The following is an 18,237-nucleotide window of genomic DNA, read 5'->3' as shown; positions in this document are numbered from 1 at the left end:
TTATATTGATCCTTCTAGTTGTTTCCAGTGTTTTATAACATAATCATAAAATTTCAGTTTTTTTTAGCGATCTTAAATACCACTCTCCATAACAGAATGTCGTAGAGTACATTACAAGATTTTACAATTACCATAAAAGCATACTTCTGCGGTAATTACAAAGTATGGTGAACACCAGTGCCGTAACTAAAGGCAGAGACTAGGACAAAGGAGTCCTGAAATAAGGTATCAAAAATCATCGTAATTTTTTCAAAATAAGAGGGCCAAAAATAAAATTATGCACAGGACACTTGAAAAACCTAGTTACTACACCTATAAGTGTGATCATACTCAAAGAATTACCATACTTACTTCTGTAAGTATGGTAATTCTATGGAGATAGTAAGAAATCTAATCTTGTGCCATTCAGTTATTTTTCAACGCGTGAAATCATAAAGCGAATGACACAATATATTTATATTTTGGTTCCTTATGTAGAAAGATGCGCTCGTTCTTCCGTATACGAGTATTTGCTTTACCATGGAAAAGTAAAGTTTAACTCGTTTCTATTCGATCTTTAGGTGTTAGAGACAAGAGTACAAGAATTGATTATAAAAATAAGATTCCCCCTATTTTCCAAGAAATATCGATCCTTAGAAAATCACCTTTTATTGATAGATAACTTATAGTCGGATACACACGACTTACGTCATAAATTGTTTTTTTTACAAGCGATTTTCATCTAAAAATGTTTTCTACAAAAAGCTCATCTCGCAGAATTTAATACCCGATTACTTCTCACTATTTCCATTTCGATAATTTTATAAAATATTAAAAGTTTCTTAATAATAACAATACCGAAAACTTTTTGGAATGTCATTTTTTAATCACCATTGACATTTAATAAAACTAAAACAAAAATTAAAAGATAATTTTGTATAATACATTGGAGGATATGTAGTTATTCATAAAATATACATCTAAAAAACACCTTTTCTAATAAATTGTTATATAATTTTTTTTTTGGTTTTACGTATTTGGAATGATGATAATTATCATATTTTAACTATATATACATAGAGAAATTATTTTATAATTTGTGCCAGTATCAATCTAGTAGTAAAAGAGATGAATTGATAGGACAAAATCTCCCAAATGGAAGGCAAACTTGTTTCTTTCCGGAGATATTTGGATATAAAAATTCACATAATAATGTAAATAATTACCATTCTTTAATTTGTTTAATTAAAATCGTTTTGAAAGTCTAATCATTCTATAGAAAGACTAAAATTTTGCATGATTTTTTCGGATTGAATATTGTAAAGTAAAATTTTTTCCAATCAGATTTTTATTTTAAATAACTACGGAGCTAAATTTATGGAAAAATGAAAGAAGAATGCCTGTTTATGCGATCATAAAAGAAAAATATCAGTCTGTGAGATCGCAATTTATCGAATATCGTACGCAAAATGCTCCACAGTTTCACCATTAAATCATCCGTAATACGTCATTGTGACTATTAAAATTTTAATTTTTAGTTACATTTACAATGGTTTATAAGTTAGTAAATCAGTATTAATGACGATAGTCTCATAAACGTTTTTTAAAACGAGAAATAAAATATTTAAACTTAGAATTGTCTGTTATTTGGTTACTATTTGAACTCAACTTCCAATTAAAATTCATTTAAATTCAAAAAGTCGAGTTTTTCGTTTTTATTTTCAGTTTATCTTCTCAAAAAAAAGAATTATAATAATAAATGTTTAGTTTTAATCTCCAAATATTGTGCGTATTAATAATAATTTGTTAAAAAAACGACCGCTCTCACAACGTTTTGCTTTGTATATCTGCACTGGAATGCCTCTTCAATGTCGAAGGCATCAAACTGGGCACGGTCAGACTGTTTGTCTGGACGCTTTCCTTTAGAATAAGGCTTAAATTCGGTACCGTGGACAAATAAGGTGACGCATTTGGTACTTGAAGGGTGTTGTAAGCCGATGATCCGGTAGCGGAGGAACAGCTGCTAAGTCGATGCTCCTTGCAACCTGTAGTTTAATGGGAAGAAAAAGCCTTACAAAATGGAAAAGGAAATGATAATTTCCGAAAAGAAGTCGTACGACATACAAAAACACGGGAAATTAACTACAGTTTGGATGCTTCCAACTTCTGTTAATTTTTTTAAAAATACTCTAATCCCAGTGATGTATTTTTAGGAAGATGCAGACCAACGATTCCCAATCTTTTTAAATAGGAAGATCCTAAGATGATCATTTTCTCAATCTAGTGCCTTAGAAATTCGAATTCCGGAAGTTTTATTTAAATATTTTACCCGTATTTTTCTATTATACTACACGAAAGAATTAGCAAAAACAAATTAATACCCTCGAATGTCCGCGGAACACAAGTTGCAAATCGCTGATATAGGCCTAGTTTTAGAAACTGAAATTTATCACGTGTTTCTAGTAATATTTTTGATTTATTTAATCCATTTTTTTTTTAAGTCTAAGACATTCAAATTTTATTACAATAAAGATTCTATAAAAATCTAATATTGATTATTTGATTAGACTTGATGTTCTTTATAGTTATGTGACAGATTTCGGAGGAAAATTGTCCTAATAAATTTCACTTAAGAATATCCAGAAGGAATTTCGGAATTGTGAATGCCGAGAATGTTGACATCTCTAAAAATAAATGGAAAATTATTTAAATTTCTCGAATTTTTTAAAATTGATTTCTGTCTCGAAACTTTGGGTGTGTGCGGGGGAGGGAATTTAAAAGAAAAAAACAAGACATTCGCTATTCGTAGAAAGTGTTATTTGTTTCAGATTTATTCAATCTGTGAGAAAAATAAATTTTAATTTATATCTACGACAAGATGTCGATAATCGGCATCACTTAGACTACTGAATGTCGCCAGCCATCAATGAAGCTGATTATTAGTGAGTAGTTGAGTGACATTGAGTATTAGTGTGTCGATTGTCCTTGTTGTCGTCTAAATTTAATTTTCCTACTCGCTCGCAAGTAATTGTTTCGGAATTCTATTCATCCTATCATGAAAAAATTTCGTACTATATTTAAAATATAGCAGTTTTTTAAACCATTAACTAAATTAATAATTAAAAACTTACATGAGAATGACCAGTTTAATCGATCTCTTATCGGAAAATTTAAAACTTTAACTGCTTAAACAAGATGTTCGGTACACTTGTAAAGTAGCCTACAACCTCGATATAACGCCTATGAATACTTGCGAACGGATCTTCCCCATCAGGCCACAACTCTAATATTTATGGAGATTATCCACGAATTACTAAATATACGATTTTGCATTGCAAACGACATTATTATCAGCAAATTCTGCAGTTTAGCGCCTGTTCGATTTAGTGTTAATTTTAAAGGCGAAAAAATGGTGACGTTAAATCAAAGTTTGATTGTACATTACTTACAAAAGATTTAAAATTGATTTGTACAACGATTTTATCGCTGAGAACTTTCTAAACTTTTTTTTTTTTTTCTGCATTTGTAAAAGATGAATTAGTCGAAGTGATGCTGTTTTGTAAAAATTTACAATACAGGTTTGTAAGCAACAATATAAACGTGTTTCGTATTTAACTTGATCACTTTTGATCAATGAGCCTTTTTAGTCTATTTTAAAATGGAGTAAAATAAAGTTTAAGTTGGTACTCACCTCCATTAATGAGTATAGAAGGAGTAGAAGGCCCTAGAGACGACGACGTTTGCGCCAAGTTGGAATTTCGATTATGATGACACATGACACTTTCTTTGGTATTTTTTTCCGGTTTCAATAGAGCAATATATACTTTCGGCATGAAGAGGCATGACAGTTGTACGGCCCCACTTAAACTCAGAAGAAAACTTAAAGTTACCACACGTATTGCGTTACTCGTGCTCAAAACGAAAAGAGGAAGAAAAGCCAACCAGATAACACAAGTGGTATAATTTGTGAATGTCAAATATCTAGCTTCGTTAAAACCGTCCGGACATTTTCTGGTTTTGAAAGCGTAAACGGTACAGAAACCGATGAGAACGAATGGATAAATAAGTCCAACTAGATACGAGGGTGTATCGGATCCTAAACAGATCAATAAATTGGCTTCTCGAGAAGGATGTATTCGAGTAACTGCCGGTCTGTCGTAAAGTAACCAAATGGTATTGATGATGACTTCTATAGATACCAGAACTGCCGTTATGATGAGTTGCGACTGTGGACTAGTGTAACGGGGTTTCTGACACGGTCTTCGTCTTCTCTGGTTAAATATCCGAGCGATGCGATTAGTCTTCGTAACAATAGCTGCATAACATAACGTGTAACAGAATCCTAAAAAGAATCTTGTAAGTCCACACGTAAAAGCCGATGGTTTGGCAACGATGATGAAGGTCATACCAAATGACAAGAATATTCCTGTTAGCAGAAGGTAACTCAGTTCTCTTCCTGATGCTTTAATAAGGGGAGTATCGCTGTAAGCCCAAAATACTAAAGTGACAAACGCGGTTAACAGTATGCCCATTCCTGCAAATGCCATGGTTCCCACTGCCCATGGACTCGTATAATTTAAATAAGCTTCCGGTATCGGTATGCAAGTAGTCTTGGTAAAACTCGGTAGAGTTCCCAAAGGGCAATCTTTGCAATGATACTCATCCGGTAAATATTGATATTGGGAGCAATTGGTGCAGAGCCAACAACAAGTGTCTCCTTCCAACTGTAATTTAGCTTGTCCGGTACGACACGGTTCGCTACAATAGGATCTGGGAAACGATGGCTCTTGAAATTTGAACCTCATGGCATTGATGTCCAAGTCTAATTTAGCTTCTCCATCGTCACCTACTTTAATACGTAAACAAAATGCTGATTTAAAATTTGGGTTAAATCTATTTAAATCAAAGAATTATGAAGTGAATTAATATTGTTAAATAGTGATTTCATAAAAATGAACGATGTTAACTAGTTTATTATGCAATAGATTCGGACTATTTTACTTAATTTAATCTTTATTGTCAAGTGATTTGTCCTCCTTTTCACGTAAATTTGTCCTTGAACTATAATTACTGTGTATATTTCTTTGGTTTATGATGCAACTATAAAAACTAGGATACTAAACTGAGTACTGTAGCTACTACAAGTCGACCCCCTATAACACTGTTGATTTTTCCCTTTTATATGAATTCCATGTTGTACGAGTCACTTAGATTTTACAAATATGTGAGCCGTCACAGCCCGGCACACATATTTGTAAAATCTAAGTGACTCGTACAACATGGAATTCATATAAAAGGGAAAAATCAACAGTGTAATAGGGGGTTCGACTTGTACTCGTTGTGTCGACCAGCAATGGTTTTAGTCTTAATGCAGCACTTTCATAGTGCAAAAAAACGAAACCTAATGCACTTGTGGTACTGTACTTTAATCGAAAAGGTAATTTCACTATTCAGTTTAAAAAGGCACAATTTTAATTAAAGACATTCGGCCTATAAATTATTTCCAGAAGTAGAAATATTGATATACAGTAATACAAAATGATTCCAATATAAAATATCATTAGCCACTTTTACGTTGGAGCAATTTTTTTTTTTCTGTTCTCTGTTACCGGTGATACTTCTTACCAGTTATAAATTGACCTTTTCTTTACATTGAAATTGTGTACATAGTTTCGTAACAAAATTTAATAAGTTTTATACAAAAGTTAACATAGTTTTATAACAAAGAGATTTCTTTGTTAAAATAATTTATTATGTTATATAATCAATCAAAATAGAAAACTGTTCTACTTACGCAAATAAGTTCCCACGGATCTCCAAGAAAAGCTTCCGTTGGGTAATTTCTGATAATTGATGATGCTGTATCTGGGAGGAGCATCTCCACTCGGAAGAAATCGGAACTTTTTACCACTTTCGTCTATAAAAGATCGAATATTTCGCCAATTTTGGATCACAACAACGAAAATTACATGTAGGAGCTAAAGGGAAGTTTAATGGTACGACTGCCAGTCTTTTATTGACAAAACTCTTTAACAGATTTAACTGAATAGTTTTTAAAATAATTATTTCTTGAGCTTTTATAAAAATTAATTCTCATAATCTCTACATAAAAAATAAATCATACTTTTATACTGAAACATTTAAAATCAATTATAGTATGATCCTATGTATAACTTATCTATAGGATTTATGACACTGGAAATATTTTTTTTGCATGTCTCTTGTTTTTCTGTACGAGGTTTTCTAACTGTTCTAATGAAAATTTCATTTCGTTGTCCTTGACTACGAATCAATTTGTTTACTACTTTAGTATTTTCCTGCGGGCATCTCTCCTATATTGCATTTTGAAAACTGAAATTTTTGCATTTCGCTTGATGTTACTACTTATTATTTCTCATTTAAAATATTTTTAATGAGTTCAAAATATCTTTAACATAATAAGAAAATAAAAATGATTAATTCCCCATTCTTCATTATTATTATTGAAATTGCGGGTTTGTTTCCTGTTCAAGACACGAATATTTCTATTATTGTTGTTTGGGGAGCGAACTGTAGCCTCTATTATTTGTGTGGTAACTATAGAAATGACAAAGAAATCATAAACACTCACCATTAAAAGAAACTTGTTGCAAATATTGCTTCAAATCTTCTCCATTAATGTGGGTCATTTTGTCACAAAGTCCGGGAATTCCTTTACACTTTACTTTGTGCATATCCTTGAGGGCGTGCGCAAAGGCATAGGCTGCATCTCTGACGAAGTGTAAGGCGGGAGCTTGTTTGTAACGGGTATCTTGAGAAATATCTTTAGTGGGCGAACACCAATGAGGATAATTGGTATTGTAGGGAGTGTGAGGCGATCCGGATACTTTACAATGAAAAAATTCCTCCCAAAATTCGGAAAACCACGGATTGTGATGATTTGTTTCTGGACTGAGTTTCTTGAAATAGTCGTCGAAACCAGATAAGGGATGAAGAAGAGGAGATACCGTAATAGCGCCTTCTACTACCGCTTCGTGATTTTCTACTACAGATTTTCGACCTCCCCAGGCATCGCTTCCTATCCACACGAATCGAGTGATCGCATTCTTCCTCTTAGCCGCGGCCATTAAATTACGAGCTGTCTGTTTGTCGGCAAAAACCACCACAACTGCAAGAGAAACATTTGAATTAGTGTTTAATCGCTTCTAAAAATATTAAGAAAAAATACTTTTATCTCATACTTTTCTAAATTTTGAATTGGTCAAAGTTAATATTTTGACAAATTTTTTTAGAAAAGTATAAGGGTATTAGCCTATATCGGTACTTAACTAACAACTAAACACGTTGGATACCTACTGATTATATCGTTTATATTTTGTTATTGGGCATATTATATGCTAAAGCGGCTATAATATAGCTAGATAAGCAAACCAATGACATAGTCTGTTTCAAATGAAACGAGCTGTGTCATCGACTCGCTTATGTTCTATAGAATATGCATATTTTGACCACTTGAAGATTATAATTCGCAGAAAATAACACATAAAACATTACTCTTTATATTAAAGGAAGAAAAAGGAAATTTACAATATCACATTCATTCTGTGAATTTTGTTTCCTCTTTAACTGTTCTTTGTTTAATACAGAAGAGATATATAACAACTTATCTCGTGTCTACTTCTACCACATTTACACTCACCTCTGGCATTTGTCTTGTGCATTAAATTTTTTACGACAGTATCGTAATCTGCATCAGAAAAATGGTCTACATTGATGCTTTGTGGACTCGAAAAACAAATGTTATACTCCAGAGCCAGATCTTGCAACTTTTCGTATCCTTTGTTTCCGTAATCGGTGTCCGAATAGACAACGGATACGTAAGTCCATCTGAAAGTCCTGAGTAACATGAAAAAAATAGGAAATTATTGATCTATGAAATGTATTGATTGAAGGTAATAAATTATATTGATTATGATTAATTTATGGAAAATTATGATCATATTCTTACATCGTATTTATGAGTACACTCACGTATAGTTTACCAAATCAATGTTGAATCCTAAGATCAAGATTAAATAAAGATACAATTTTGCAGTTGTTACTTTTACATATCTGCAAAATTGTTTTGTTTTATATAAACTGCATGAAACTGTATTGTTTTATATGGTTTATATAAAACTATATAAAATTGTATTGTTCAGACCCTTTAAAATATGCTTTAAAGTTTTTAGCATGTTTTACATCCTTTCAACAATTCAGATTTCTAATGTTTATGGGCGTCGTCAGAGGAATGGGAAAACGGGGCACTTGCCCTCCTCTGGGATTGAGTAAAAAATTCCACAAATTATAGGATAATCTTAAAAGTGATTGAGATGTATACTTACACCCTCGACCACGGGACGCTTTGTCTATCTTAAAAAAACCCCAAAGTTAAAGAATTAGATGATTATTATTATGATAATTATTATTTGTCTTGGAGTTTACCTTCTGGAAAATTTTCTGCGGAAGTCCATGCTAATGTTTCATACCGTGGTGCAGCGGATTCGATAAAATTACACTTTAGGATGAGTTACAAAGCGTAAATATGTAGAAAAACCTATTTACCTGAGAATATCCAAAATGGCTTGAGCTTGATTAACATCGGAAGGCACAGTTCGGAAAAAATATTCAAACTTTTCTTTGTTACTCAAGGTTGGACTGGTAGATTGATAACTGACCTTTAACAAAGCAAACAATCTTCATTTTAAAAATATCTTCAAAAATAACCGACACTCCAAGTATGTTTGAAATTGCTCACCTGAGGCACGTTAAACAATCTCAACATGTTGGCTAATTGAATGGAAACCGCGCTAGATTGACCTCCTATTACTCCAACGACTCTATCGAACATACCTTCACGATATTGTGGAACCGAACCGTCACTACACGTAAATTGTTGTTCGTCGTGGGCATTTCTTCGCGCGATAAAACCCTTTATGAAATCTAAACTCTGTTCTAGGGCATAAGCGGTGCTATCGCAACTGTCCAATGCTAGAATGCCCAGTTTGATTCCGGGTAGTAGTTCCGGATCGGAATTAATTTTGTTCAAGGTAAAGACGAGAGCCTCCAATTGTTGTAGTCCTTCGTCCTGGAACGATCCAGATAAGTTTAAAGATCGAACTGTAATTGTGGGATCCGAAGATAAACCTTACTTACTTGTAGTTTACCACACTCGAATTTAGCATTTCTTTCGTGAATGGGGAAGAGAGCTCCTAGCATAATGTCACCAGAATAATTACTCATTCTTTGCAGTGGCCATTGGATTGATGCCTTCGTTGCCATCATTGGTAGAAGAGGAAGAATGAACGCGATGGAAAAAATCCTCAGCCATCGATGCATGACGATTATTCCATCTACGGAAATTTCTTAATTAATTAGTTTCATGTAAATTCTTTAGAACATTTAGAATATTGAAAATCAAAAATAATTTTGAGAAATTTTGCTTATACAGTATTCAACTCGAGATGCCCAGTAATGGTCGAATGAATAACACTACTGAGTAGTGTAATAGTTATTGTTCTCAGGTGGGCGCCCGATAGATTTCACGTGATATTTCTGGGCTTTCTGCACGTGTATAACACCTAAATAGGGGCCCAATTTCCCGTAGAAAATCTCGCTGGAAGGTATTTCACCTTGGCAGATCGTTCTCGTTTTGCATCCCAAAAACCATTAAACTAACTCGAGATGAAATTTTTGTTTTCTCTATAACATATACTACATGTGGAAGATATTGTTTTCGTACATTTACATATTAGTTTCATATTTCTACATAGAAAATGATGTTCATATGATGAACAAACATGCCACATTTTGTGTTGTCACGTGATAATTACATCCAGGCCGGTCTTTAGGTATGGGCCTACCGGGCCTGGGCTCAGGGGCCTCCTAACATTCGAGACGTCGAAAATATGCAAAATTGAATAGAGCAACAAGTAATAAAATTATAATAAACAGTAAACAATCAAAAGATATGTTTGATAAATTTTATTAAACATAAATATAACAATACGTTTAGCAGAGAAAGCTAATTGAAAACATTTATGAACATTAATCCTCCATTACGAATTCCGTAAGGGGGCCTCTAAGTGTTTTTTTTTTGCCCAGGGCCTCGCACGTACCAAAAACGGGCCTGATTAGATCATCAGATGATAACACTTAAAATGCCCTAATTTAGAAGATATAAGAAGTCCTTCTTCCACAAACAATAATAAATTTTAAAGACGTGAGGCCCTAAAGTAAATCCTTGTAAGGCCCTAGCTGCAGTTTGTTTAATTTATGTGTAGAATAGAATTTAAGAATTATTCAATAATAAATGAAAATTTTGCTGTTTTCATTTTTAGATTTTATTTTAATAAAAATCGATATATTGTAATTTCTGTACGAATATTTTTTTAAATTAAAAAAAAAGCGTTATTTAATCATCTCAGACAGTTAAAAGTTATGTGAATTGTTAAATAATTAAAAAAAAAAACCTTTAAAATCACATAAATCATTAAGTAAAGTAAATATTTATGGATTTAGGGTAATCTATTGTCAAATTTTAAAATATATTATCAAATAAATGCGTTTTCAATTCATAATAATGCATTAAAATGTGATTATGGTACCATCTGATCCATTAAAAATCTCTAAAGGTAATGATAAATTTCTGATTTTTTAGAAAAATCTATCGCCATAACGCAAAGATATTCCTATGAAAAACTTTCCCTTAAATTAATTGGTGTAATTAATTTCAAGTTGGATAAATAGCGCAAAAACAAAAGATTTGTGTTCAATTTCTAAAAAAAAAAAAAAAAAATTCCTAAAATAATTTAAGAAAATTAGAATTAGTAAACTAAACAGTATTAAATTATAATTAAGTATAAGTTTATTTTGATCTTAGACATTTAAATATTTTAATAACTTTAAAAAAAAAAAAAGACTAATTCGTCCTTCAATAAACTCATTTAATTCAACAAAAATAGTCTAATTTAATTAACAAAAAAGCTATTTTGGCGTATAAAAATGGATCTTAGAAATCTAAAAAAATTATCAATAAATTCTTGTTATTTACTTTATTTTCCTGTTCTTTAGTTTGAGTCAATCCTTTAGCTTCAGAAATCGTCAGAATCTTCTTTCTAAATGAAATCCGAGCATTTAGATAAGAAACAGAAACCCTGTCATTTGATTTCCATCACATTCCCATCCATTCTATATAAGTTTATAGAGAAATTTAATACTTTTACTTATTGAATGATCGCTCTGACAGTACTTAATTCCCTGTATATCTTTTTATCGCCGTTTTCTTGTCACTTCTGCCTGTTTCTCAATGTTATTTTGTTAAAATTTCTCCAAGTTATCGTATTTGGACAATCTAACAAAAGTTGAGTTATAAGCAAAATAGCTATAAATATCATCTATAAAAATATACAGGAGTGTTATAGAATGATATAAATAATGTTAAATTAATAAATAAATCATAAAAAAAATGTAAAAAAGATCAGAAAATGTAACGTAAAAACATAAAAATGGTAGTCAATAATCGCAGAATGTGTTTAAAAACACCATTAAAAATATACGAGAAAATCATTTTAAAGATAGAAAATTTAACGTTGAAAGAGAAAATTCAGAAAATTTGACATTAAAAATAGGGAAAATGTTTTTAAAAAAACAGAAAAATGTTCGAAAAGCAATAGGGGTTGAAAATCTTACGTCATATACATGACATTTCCAATTGTAAAAATGAAATAAATTAATAAGATATAGACTAAAAGTAGCAAAGAAGAGCGTTAAAATAGTGAATATATTATAAAAAACAATATAGAAACAATATTAAATCCTCTACAATACCAAAAAAACACACAAAACAGTACACAAGAAGCAAAATGTGTAAGATAAAAACAGAAAAATGGCACGTTTTTTGTCATTTTAGCATCTTTTAGGTACAGAAAACTATTAAGACAAATCGGAAAGTACGATAGAAAAGACAAAAAGCAGAATTAAGATAATCTAAAGTTAACTTTTATCTAAAAATCCGGATAGTTTATTGCATTTTTGTCAAAATGTCAGCGGTAGAGGACGGCAAATAATCCACATTTCTAGGTAACGCATTCATTTTGGTATGATTCAATAATACGGATGCGCGTGTTTGATACATTTCGTATGGAAGAGTGTGAATTCCACAATTCCTATTCCCTAGAAAATAAGCGAAAGACAATAAGAGTGGCGATTTTTCTAAAGCGTTTTGACAGATGGGATTCGAAAACGAATTTAGAAAAGACAAAACGGAAATGAAACCTTGTGTCGGCTGATCAATCAACCTTAATGAAATTCTTTCCCGGTATTTTAGGCTTCTGACTTTGTCAGGGTTGCTTTTAACTCGAAACGTTTAGAGAAGCCCGAGAGTGGATCTTCGAATAACTCTTAAAGGATATCCGCTATTCCACTCCATCACTCTTCTTCCATAAATCAACAAAATTATCCAATAAACTAGAGTCTAATCACTTCATCTAGACATAAATATCATAACCAAAACACCTGATTTCTGTATTTTACGGCTTTCTCCTTCCTTTGTTTTAGCCTATATATAAAGAATTTTTCTAAGCAACTAAAAAAACCTAAATTCTCGTATTTCGTGACAATCTGGAGAACATTTAATTACTATTTCCATTTCAAATCCCCGTTTTGTAATCACTTTTCTGTTTCATTTTAAATCCAAAATACCGTTTTATATACTCTCCTCCATTTTCTACCTCACCCTAAATCCAAATCCTCGCCTTTTATACAAGAAAAATTACTCAAATTGTTTCTAATTTAAGACAAAAATAAGACGTAAATAAAAACACTTACAAGAATAAGCAAAGTCATCTTGTCCGGTTTGTTTCTTGGTGTGATGAAGCTTCGAAGAAGCGCGTGCAGCTCGGTTGCTGTCGTTCCACAGGAAGTGATGTCAACGATTGACGTCACCGCTTCTCCTCCTCTTTCGACTTGCGGTTTTGATCTGGAGTCGAACTACTCAATTTTTATTCGTCTTAGAACTGAGTCATATCGAAGTGACATTGAACTTCGTTTCCTTCTTTTTATCTAATTCGAAACAATACGAGAACGTAAAGGATGACAATTAAATCTTTGATTTTGATCTTAAACTTTTGAGCCGCAATTTAGGGGTACGCGGCTTAAAAACCTCGATTAAACTAGCATACATGAATCGTTTGATGGACGAAAATTATACTTTTAGTGAGATTTTAATCACAATTAAACAATATTTAATTATTTTCTTTAATAAAATTGCAGGATTTATAATAAAAAAGAATATTTCTTGCATCGCTCGCGAGTTTATTTATCACGCTATGTAACCGGTTATTGAAAAATCATACACGAAAACAATAAAAAAACACATGACGTTGTCTCATTACGTGTTTGTTTTTTTTTTTAAATTTTTTTTTGATGGATAATGTCGAAAAAAAATTTTTAAAAATTAAAAAAAAAATTGTAAAAAGTGTGCTTAAAACCGTGATAAAATGAAGCATTTTGAAGAAAATTCGTGAATGGCAAATAAGAATTAAGTAATATTCTTTTAAAAAAAGAATTCATTCTATTCAATTGAATATCCGTTTACTTCTATTCTATCTTTGATACTGGCAATAGTTTCAATTACTTTTTATTGTTCCATTACTTGAATATCCGTTTCAGAAATTCGTGTGGGTGTTTTAATCGATGTTTCTACCGTCAAAAAAAGCTATAAAATTCAAAATGAATTCATAACCAACAAATTTATGAATATATTTAAATTTTTGCTTTAATAATTAGACTATAAACTCTACATTTTTTAATATTATGCATGAATAAACGTGGCTGTAATCGGTGTTTTTTTTTGATAAATAATAAAAATAATATTGTCCAATCAATTTTTTCCAATCATTGACAAGACGGATGCTGAACAATAACAATATATAAGATGACAAATTTATCCAGAACTAGACGAGACAAGAGTTATTCTTTATCCAAAGTCATCGTGTTCGATTGCTGTACTTAAATCCTAATTTTTTGAAATTATATTATTTTCTATATATAATTAAATATTATATGACGTTATGATGAATATATACTTAAATTTCCGTGATTTTTAGGTGTTATTTCGATGCAATTTCACGCACGAATGGATTTAAATCACGAGATAATTCGATGATTCATAGGACTTATATTCGAGAATTGTATGTAAATGGATAGTGTACGATACTACATAGATGTTACATAGACTTGTATAACGTAGACTTCTCATAGAAACTTCGAAAAAGTCATTTTTATAGACAACTTACACGAATTACTATTTGTATACATAGAAACTGGAGTTTATTAAATAGAATTGTAAGTTTTATGAGGTGTTTAGAAGTCTAATAAGAACTTTAATTTCGTGTTTGTATAATATACGTTTAAATAAAAAATATTTTATGTAATTGTGTATAACATAGTTATGTAAGAGCACAGTAACACATTTAAACATATATTTAAAGGATAATTATTACATAGATTTAATGATTTTCCTTCGTTCTTTTCTGTCACGTAAAATTTTTTTTTAGTTTTTCTTTAACTTTGAAAAATTGGAGTTAAACGACTAGAAAAATACGGATAAAAAAGCAATTTCTTGAGAATTTCATACGAAATAATCTTTATAAAAATAGTACACTATTATATTAGGTAGTAAATCATTTTTTTCTTTTTTTTTGGAGATTTTTGTAATTTTTGAAGAGAGAAAAAGAACCGGATTTATCGATCGACATTACATGCAATTGGAGAAAGTCAATTTTAAACGGAATTCTGCATTTTCGTTTACATTTTTGTGTGTGTTTTTTTTTTCTTTCTTTCTTTATTGGTCGAATGCTCGGGAGTTACTTTCTTTCTCGCTTAAAAAAATGTTTTTTTCCCTCTGAAAATAAACACGAAAGTAATTTAAATGTGAAAGAAAACCGTCGATATTAAAATATCGAAATTTTATTAATAAATTTAGTCAAGCATAATTTGAAATTTTCGACTGAATGGTCCATTAAACTGGCGCGAGATCCGAAAATTTTAACTATGTTTAATCTGCTTAACATTATATAAATTTAAAAATAAAAAATACAATAAATTTCTCATTCAATATTTAATACTCTTAATTAATAAAGTAAATTTTTGGAAGAAGAAGATATTTTAAGTTCGAATAGAAGTGCTTTTTTAGACCCCTTTTTTCAACTCCTCCATGCAGAAGTAATGTTATTAAAGTTGCATTTTGGAAAAACGATTTAAATAAGACCTTCTATAGCTACTACATAGACAAATTTATAATATAAAAATGCGTTTTCAGGATACTTGAGAATATTTTTAGCTTATTTATATTGAAAATGAGTTTTTATAGATTAAATGTGTCTGTATAATAGGTGTAGAAGGACTTTTATACAACCTTTTTTCAAAATGTCCGACTTGAATAACATTATTCCTGCACGAAGGAGTTGGAAAGTGTCTTAAAAAAAGCCCTAATTTTACTAGGTAGACAAATTTAGACTGTAAAAACGCTTTTTAAAGATACTTAAGCGTGTGTTTAATATAAATAGGCTAAAAATATACTTAAGTATCCTGAAAATTCATTATTATAGTCTAAATTTATCAAAGTCTACTAGAAACAAGAACTATATTTCATATATTTGCAGCTTTTATGCTCTATAACGCTGAAAATAAACTCATAGTTACAATATTGGTGAATATCCTGTCGAGAACACGCGAATTTCCCCAATAAATCCAACTTTACAAGTATATAACGCATTCGTCATCTTACCCAGTTTTTAATAAAATGAAGAATTTTGATCTCTGATTTATATGGTATGCCGAGAGAATGAAATATAATAAAGTTTATAAATCATTTTCTATAAAAATCACCAAAAAAAATACATTTTTATAGGCAAAATTTTGTGTTATTTCTATGAAAAACGAAATAACTGACCGTGTTGCATGTGTTCTACAAACAACAATACAAATGTATGAACTAAATATAGAGAAATGAAGTAGAAAAACCAGAGATCAAGGTCAAACTGCAATCGAACTAATATCATGATAAATTATTAAAAACATTAATGAATAATTGTAGAACGTTGGAATTTTTATAAATATTTAAATATTTATACTCGAATCTCTTACATTTTCTACTTCCTCTTGAAATTGTTCTTATCGTAATACATAAAACACTAAAAGGGACGAGATGCCAATTCGCCATCTTACCTCTTCTCGTTAATTTCTTCATATTTTAATACTTTTTTTTAAATATAAAATTCAATATTTTATGTATAATGTGTACTTATAGAAAGTATGTAATAGTGGGGGAGCGAGTCTTACTCTCCTCGACCGAGTCTATTGTGTAACCACTTTAACTTGTTTGAGAAAAGACAATGAAACACTTAAAACATGGCACTCACGAAAGGTCAATTCAGTTTTAAACGGAATATTGCACATTTCTGAAGCAAATTTCAATATAGTTTGCCTTTCATGAGTTCGGGTGATGTCTGTTATCATCCCTTTAAGAGTTTATTGCCTTTCCTCAAACAGATTCTAATGAATTCTTCTAGAAAATGATGTTTCGCACTCTGTTCTGGCTGATTTATCTGGAACTTTAGCTGTGAGTGTACTGTACAGTATGGCATTCAAAATGAAAGGCGGAGAATTTCATCGGCAGTTAGTGTATTTAATGAGCAAACTTTTATTTTGTAAAGAACCAAATGACATTTATAATGATCTATTGCGAAGAGAAACAATGCCAAGTTTGTGTTACAAATTAATAATATTACTAGTATTAAATTTGTATGAATGATGTAGTAATTATCCTTTGAATGTCCTCAGCGTGAGACCAGAATAGAAGAGGAGTCTTCAATGGACTATAATCAAAACTTTTAGAATGTATTTAGAAAATTGATGGGAGTCCTAATTTCTGAACTGATTACTTTAGTAGTTGCTTATATTTTTTTTCGAAATATTCGACTAATTTTTCAAATAAAAAAAAACTTGATTAGAATAATTTTTAAGAAATGAAAATGAAATTCGTTTTCTTGTGTTAACTATATCCATTTGATTACAATTTGTGACAAGAGAGTTCGTCATCTTTGCCCCAACTCCTTAATTTATTCATGTTTAACTACGGGTCCATAGTATTAGAAACATATGACTCGTATCTGTAAGTAGAGTGATTACAGATTTATAAAATCTTGGCTCCATCTTTACTCCTTTACTCTATCTAAATGCTTAAGAGAGGGGTAATACTGTTCGTGTAAATAGATCCATCGTTTTTCTTACGTGTACAACTAACTGGCCATGTCTACCTGGCCATGTGTACGGTGATTAGAAGAGACGTTTCGGGACACGTATTAATCATAAGGGTGAATTCGGACAGCACCATTTTCATCCGACAGTGATCCTCTTCCTCCATTTTCAGGCATCTTCGCATTTGAACAACAGGAACACACAGAGAAGCGCATCACCTGGCTCACTGAAGCAAGTAATACAGAAAACGCTTCTGAGATCTCACAAGAATTAACTCTGAATCGAAAACGGTAAATACGACGAGAGTTATGTAGAAGGTTAACTACTCGATGACAGGAATAAATCAGCAAGGCTTTGTTCCTTGTCTACAGAAGTTGAGAACCAATTTGGGTTTTGTGAACGTAGTTACTTCGATCCCAAGTCTTAAAAACACAGAGATTGGATTCGTTGCTCTGCCTGTTTAATTTGATTTCATGAAAAATGTGTTGACCGAGCTGACTTTGTGGTAAATGCGATTAAACTGAACAAAGGGAGCAACATTTTCCCGAAATACCCCTTGCAATATGCTACATTTCGAAAACAAACAATGTAACCTACTTTTTCACCTAATACGTAATGTGCTATGGTACAGTACTGTGACGTACTGTACGTTTCTTCTTAAAAAAACGACAAAAGTATTTTCCAATTATATCGCTCCCTGTGATGGAGCTGTTCCCGGATTTAAGATTTAAATTTGTTTCTTCGTACTACCAGATAACGAAATAACAAAATCCAAACTGTATACGGGGGAAAATGGCAAGTTTATATCAATAAAAATGTAATAATTATACATTATTTTGTGTGAAATGTCCGAATTTTTCCCTCTTTAATATACAATAAGAAACCAGAATAAATGGCCAAAAAATATTTTTACAGACGTTAATACGCATTTCTATAAAGTTAAGTATTAAATTGAATATAAGAAAGATTTTAAGAAAT

General features: G+C 31.1%; 1 protein-coding gene across 2 annotated transcripts; it reads right to left on the bottom strand.

Moving 5' to 3' along the window:
* Positions 1-992: 992 nt before the first annotated feature.
* Positions 993-12,938, bottom strand: LOC111618430 (metabotropic glutamate receptor 3-like). 2 transcript variants are annotated; one of them, XM_023359972.1, is made up of 9 exons: positions 12,826-12,938; positions 9,154-9,350; positions 8,756-9,085; positions 8,563-8,675; positions 7,658-7,854; positions 6,590-7,126; positions 5,774-5,896; positions 3,671-4,828; positions 993-2,024 (listed from the first exon to the last, which is right to left on the bottom strand). In XM_023359972.1, the coding sequence occupies exons 2-9, from the start codon at positions 9,334-9,336 to the stop codon at positions 1,804-1,806; spliced, it is 2,862 nt and encodes a 953-aa protein (XP_023215740.1). In that variant the 5' UTR covers positions 9,337-9,350; positions 12,826-12,938; the 3' UTR covers positions 993-1,803. The 2 variants fall into 2 exon arrangements, with proteins under 2 accessions (XP_023215740.1, XP_023215742.1); XM_023359974.1 differs by having other exon boundaries at positions 1,885-2,663.
* Positions 12,939-18,237: the final 5,299 nt, after the last annotated feature.

This window comes from Centruroides sculpturatus, unplaced genomic scaffold (genome assembly GCF_000671375.1).
Source record: "Centruroides sculpturatus isolate CEXI.00-Female unplaced genomic scaffold, Cexi_2.0 scaffold10, whole genome shotgun sequence".
Lineage (NCBI taxonomy): Eukaryota > Metazoa > Arthropoda > Arachnida > Scorpiones > Buthidae > Centruroides > Centruroides sculpturatus.
This window is presented reverse-complemented; position numbering and strand designations above follow the sequence as displayed.

What these genes read in the sequence shown, in the direction of transcription:
- LOC111618430 (XM_023359972.1), bottom strand. Translation starts at nt 9,336, where the DNA reads ATGCATCGATGGCTGAGGATTTTTTCCATCGCGTTCATTCTTCCTCTT. An exon ending in GCCATTTTGGATATTCTCAG is followed by an intron (nt 7,855 to 8,562) that starts GTAAATAGGTTT and finishes CATGTTACTCAG; the next exon opens with GACTTTCAGATGGACTTACG. An exon ending in GCAACAAGTTTCTTTTAATG is followed by an intron (nt 5,897 to 6,589) that starts GTGAGTGTTTAT and finishes GATCTTTTATAG; the next exon opens with ACGAAAGTGGTAAAAAGTTC.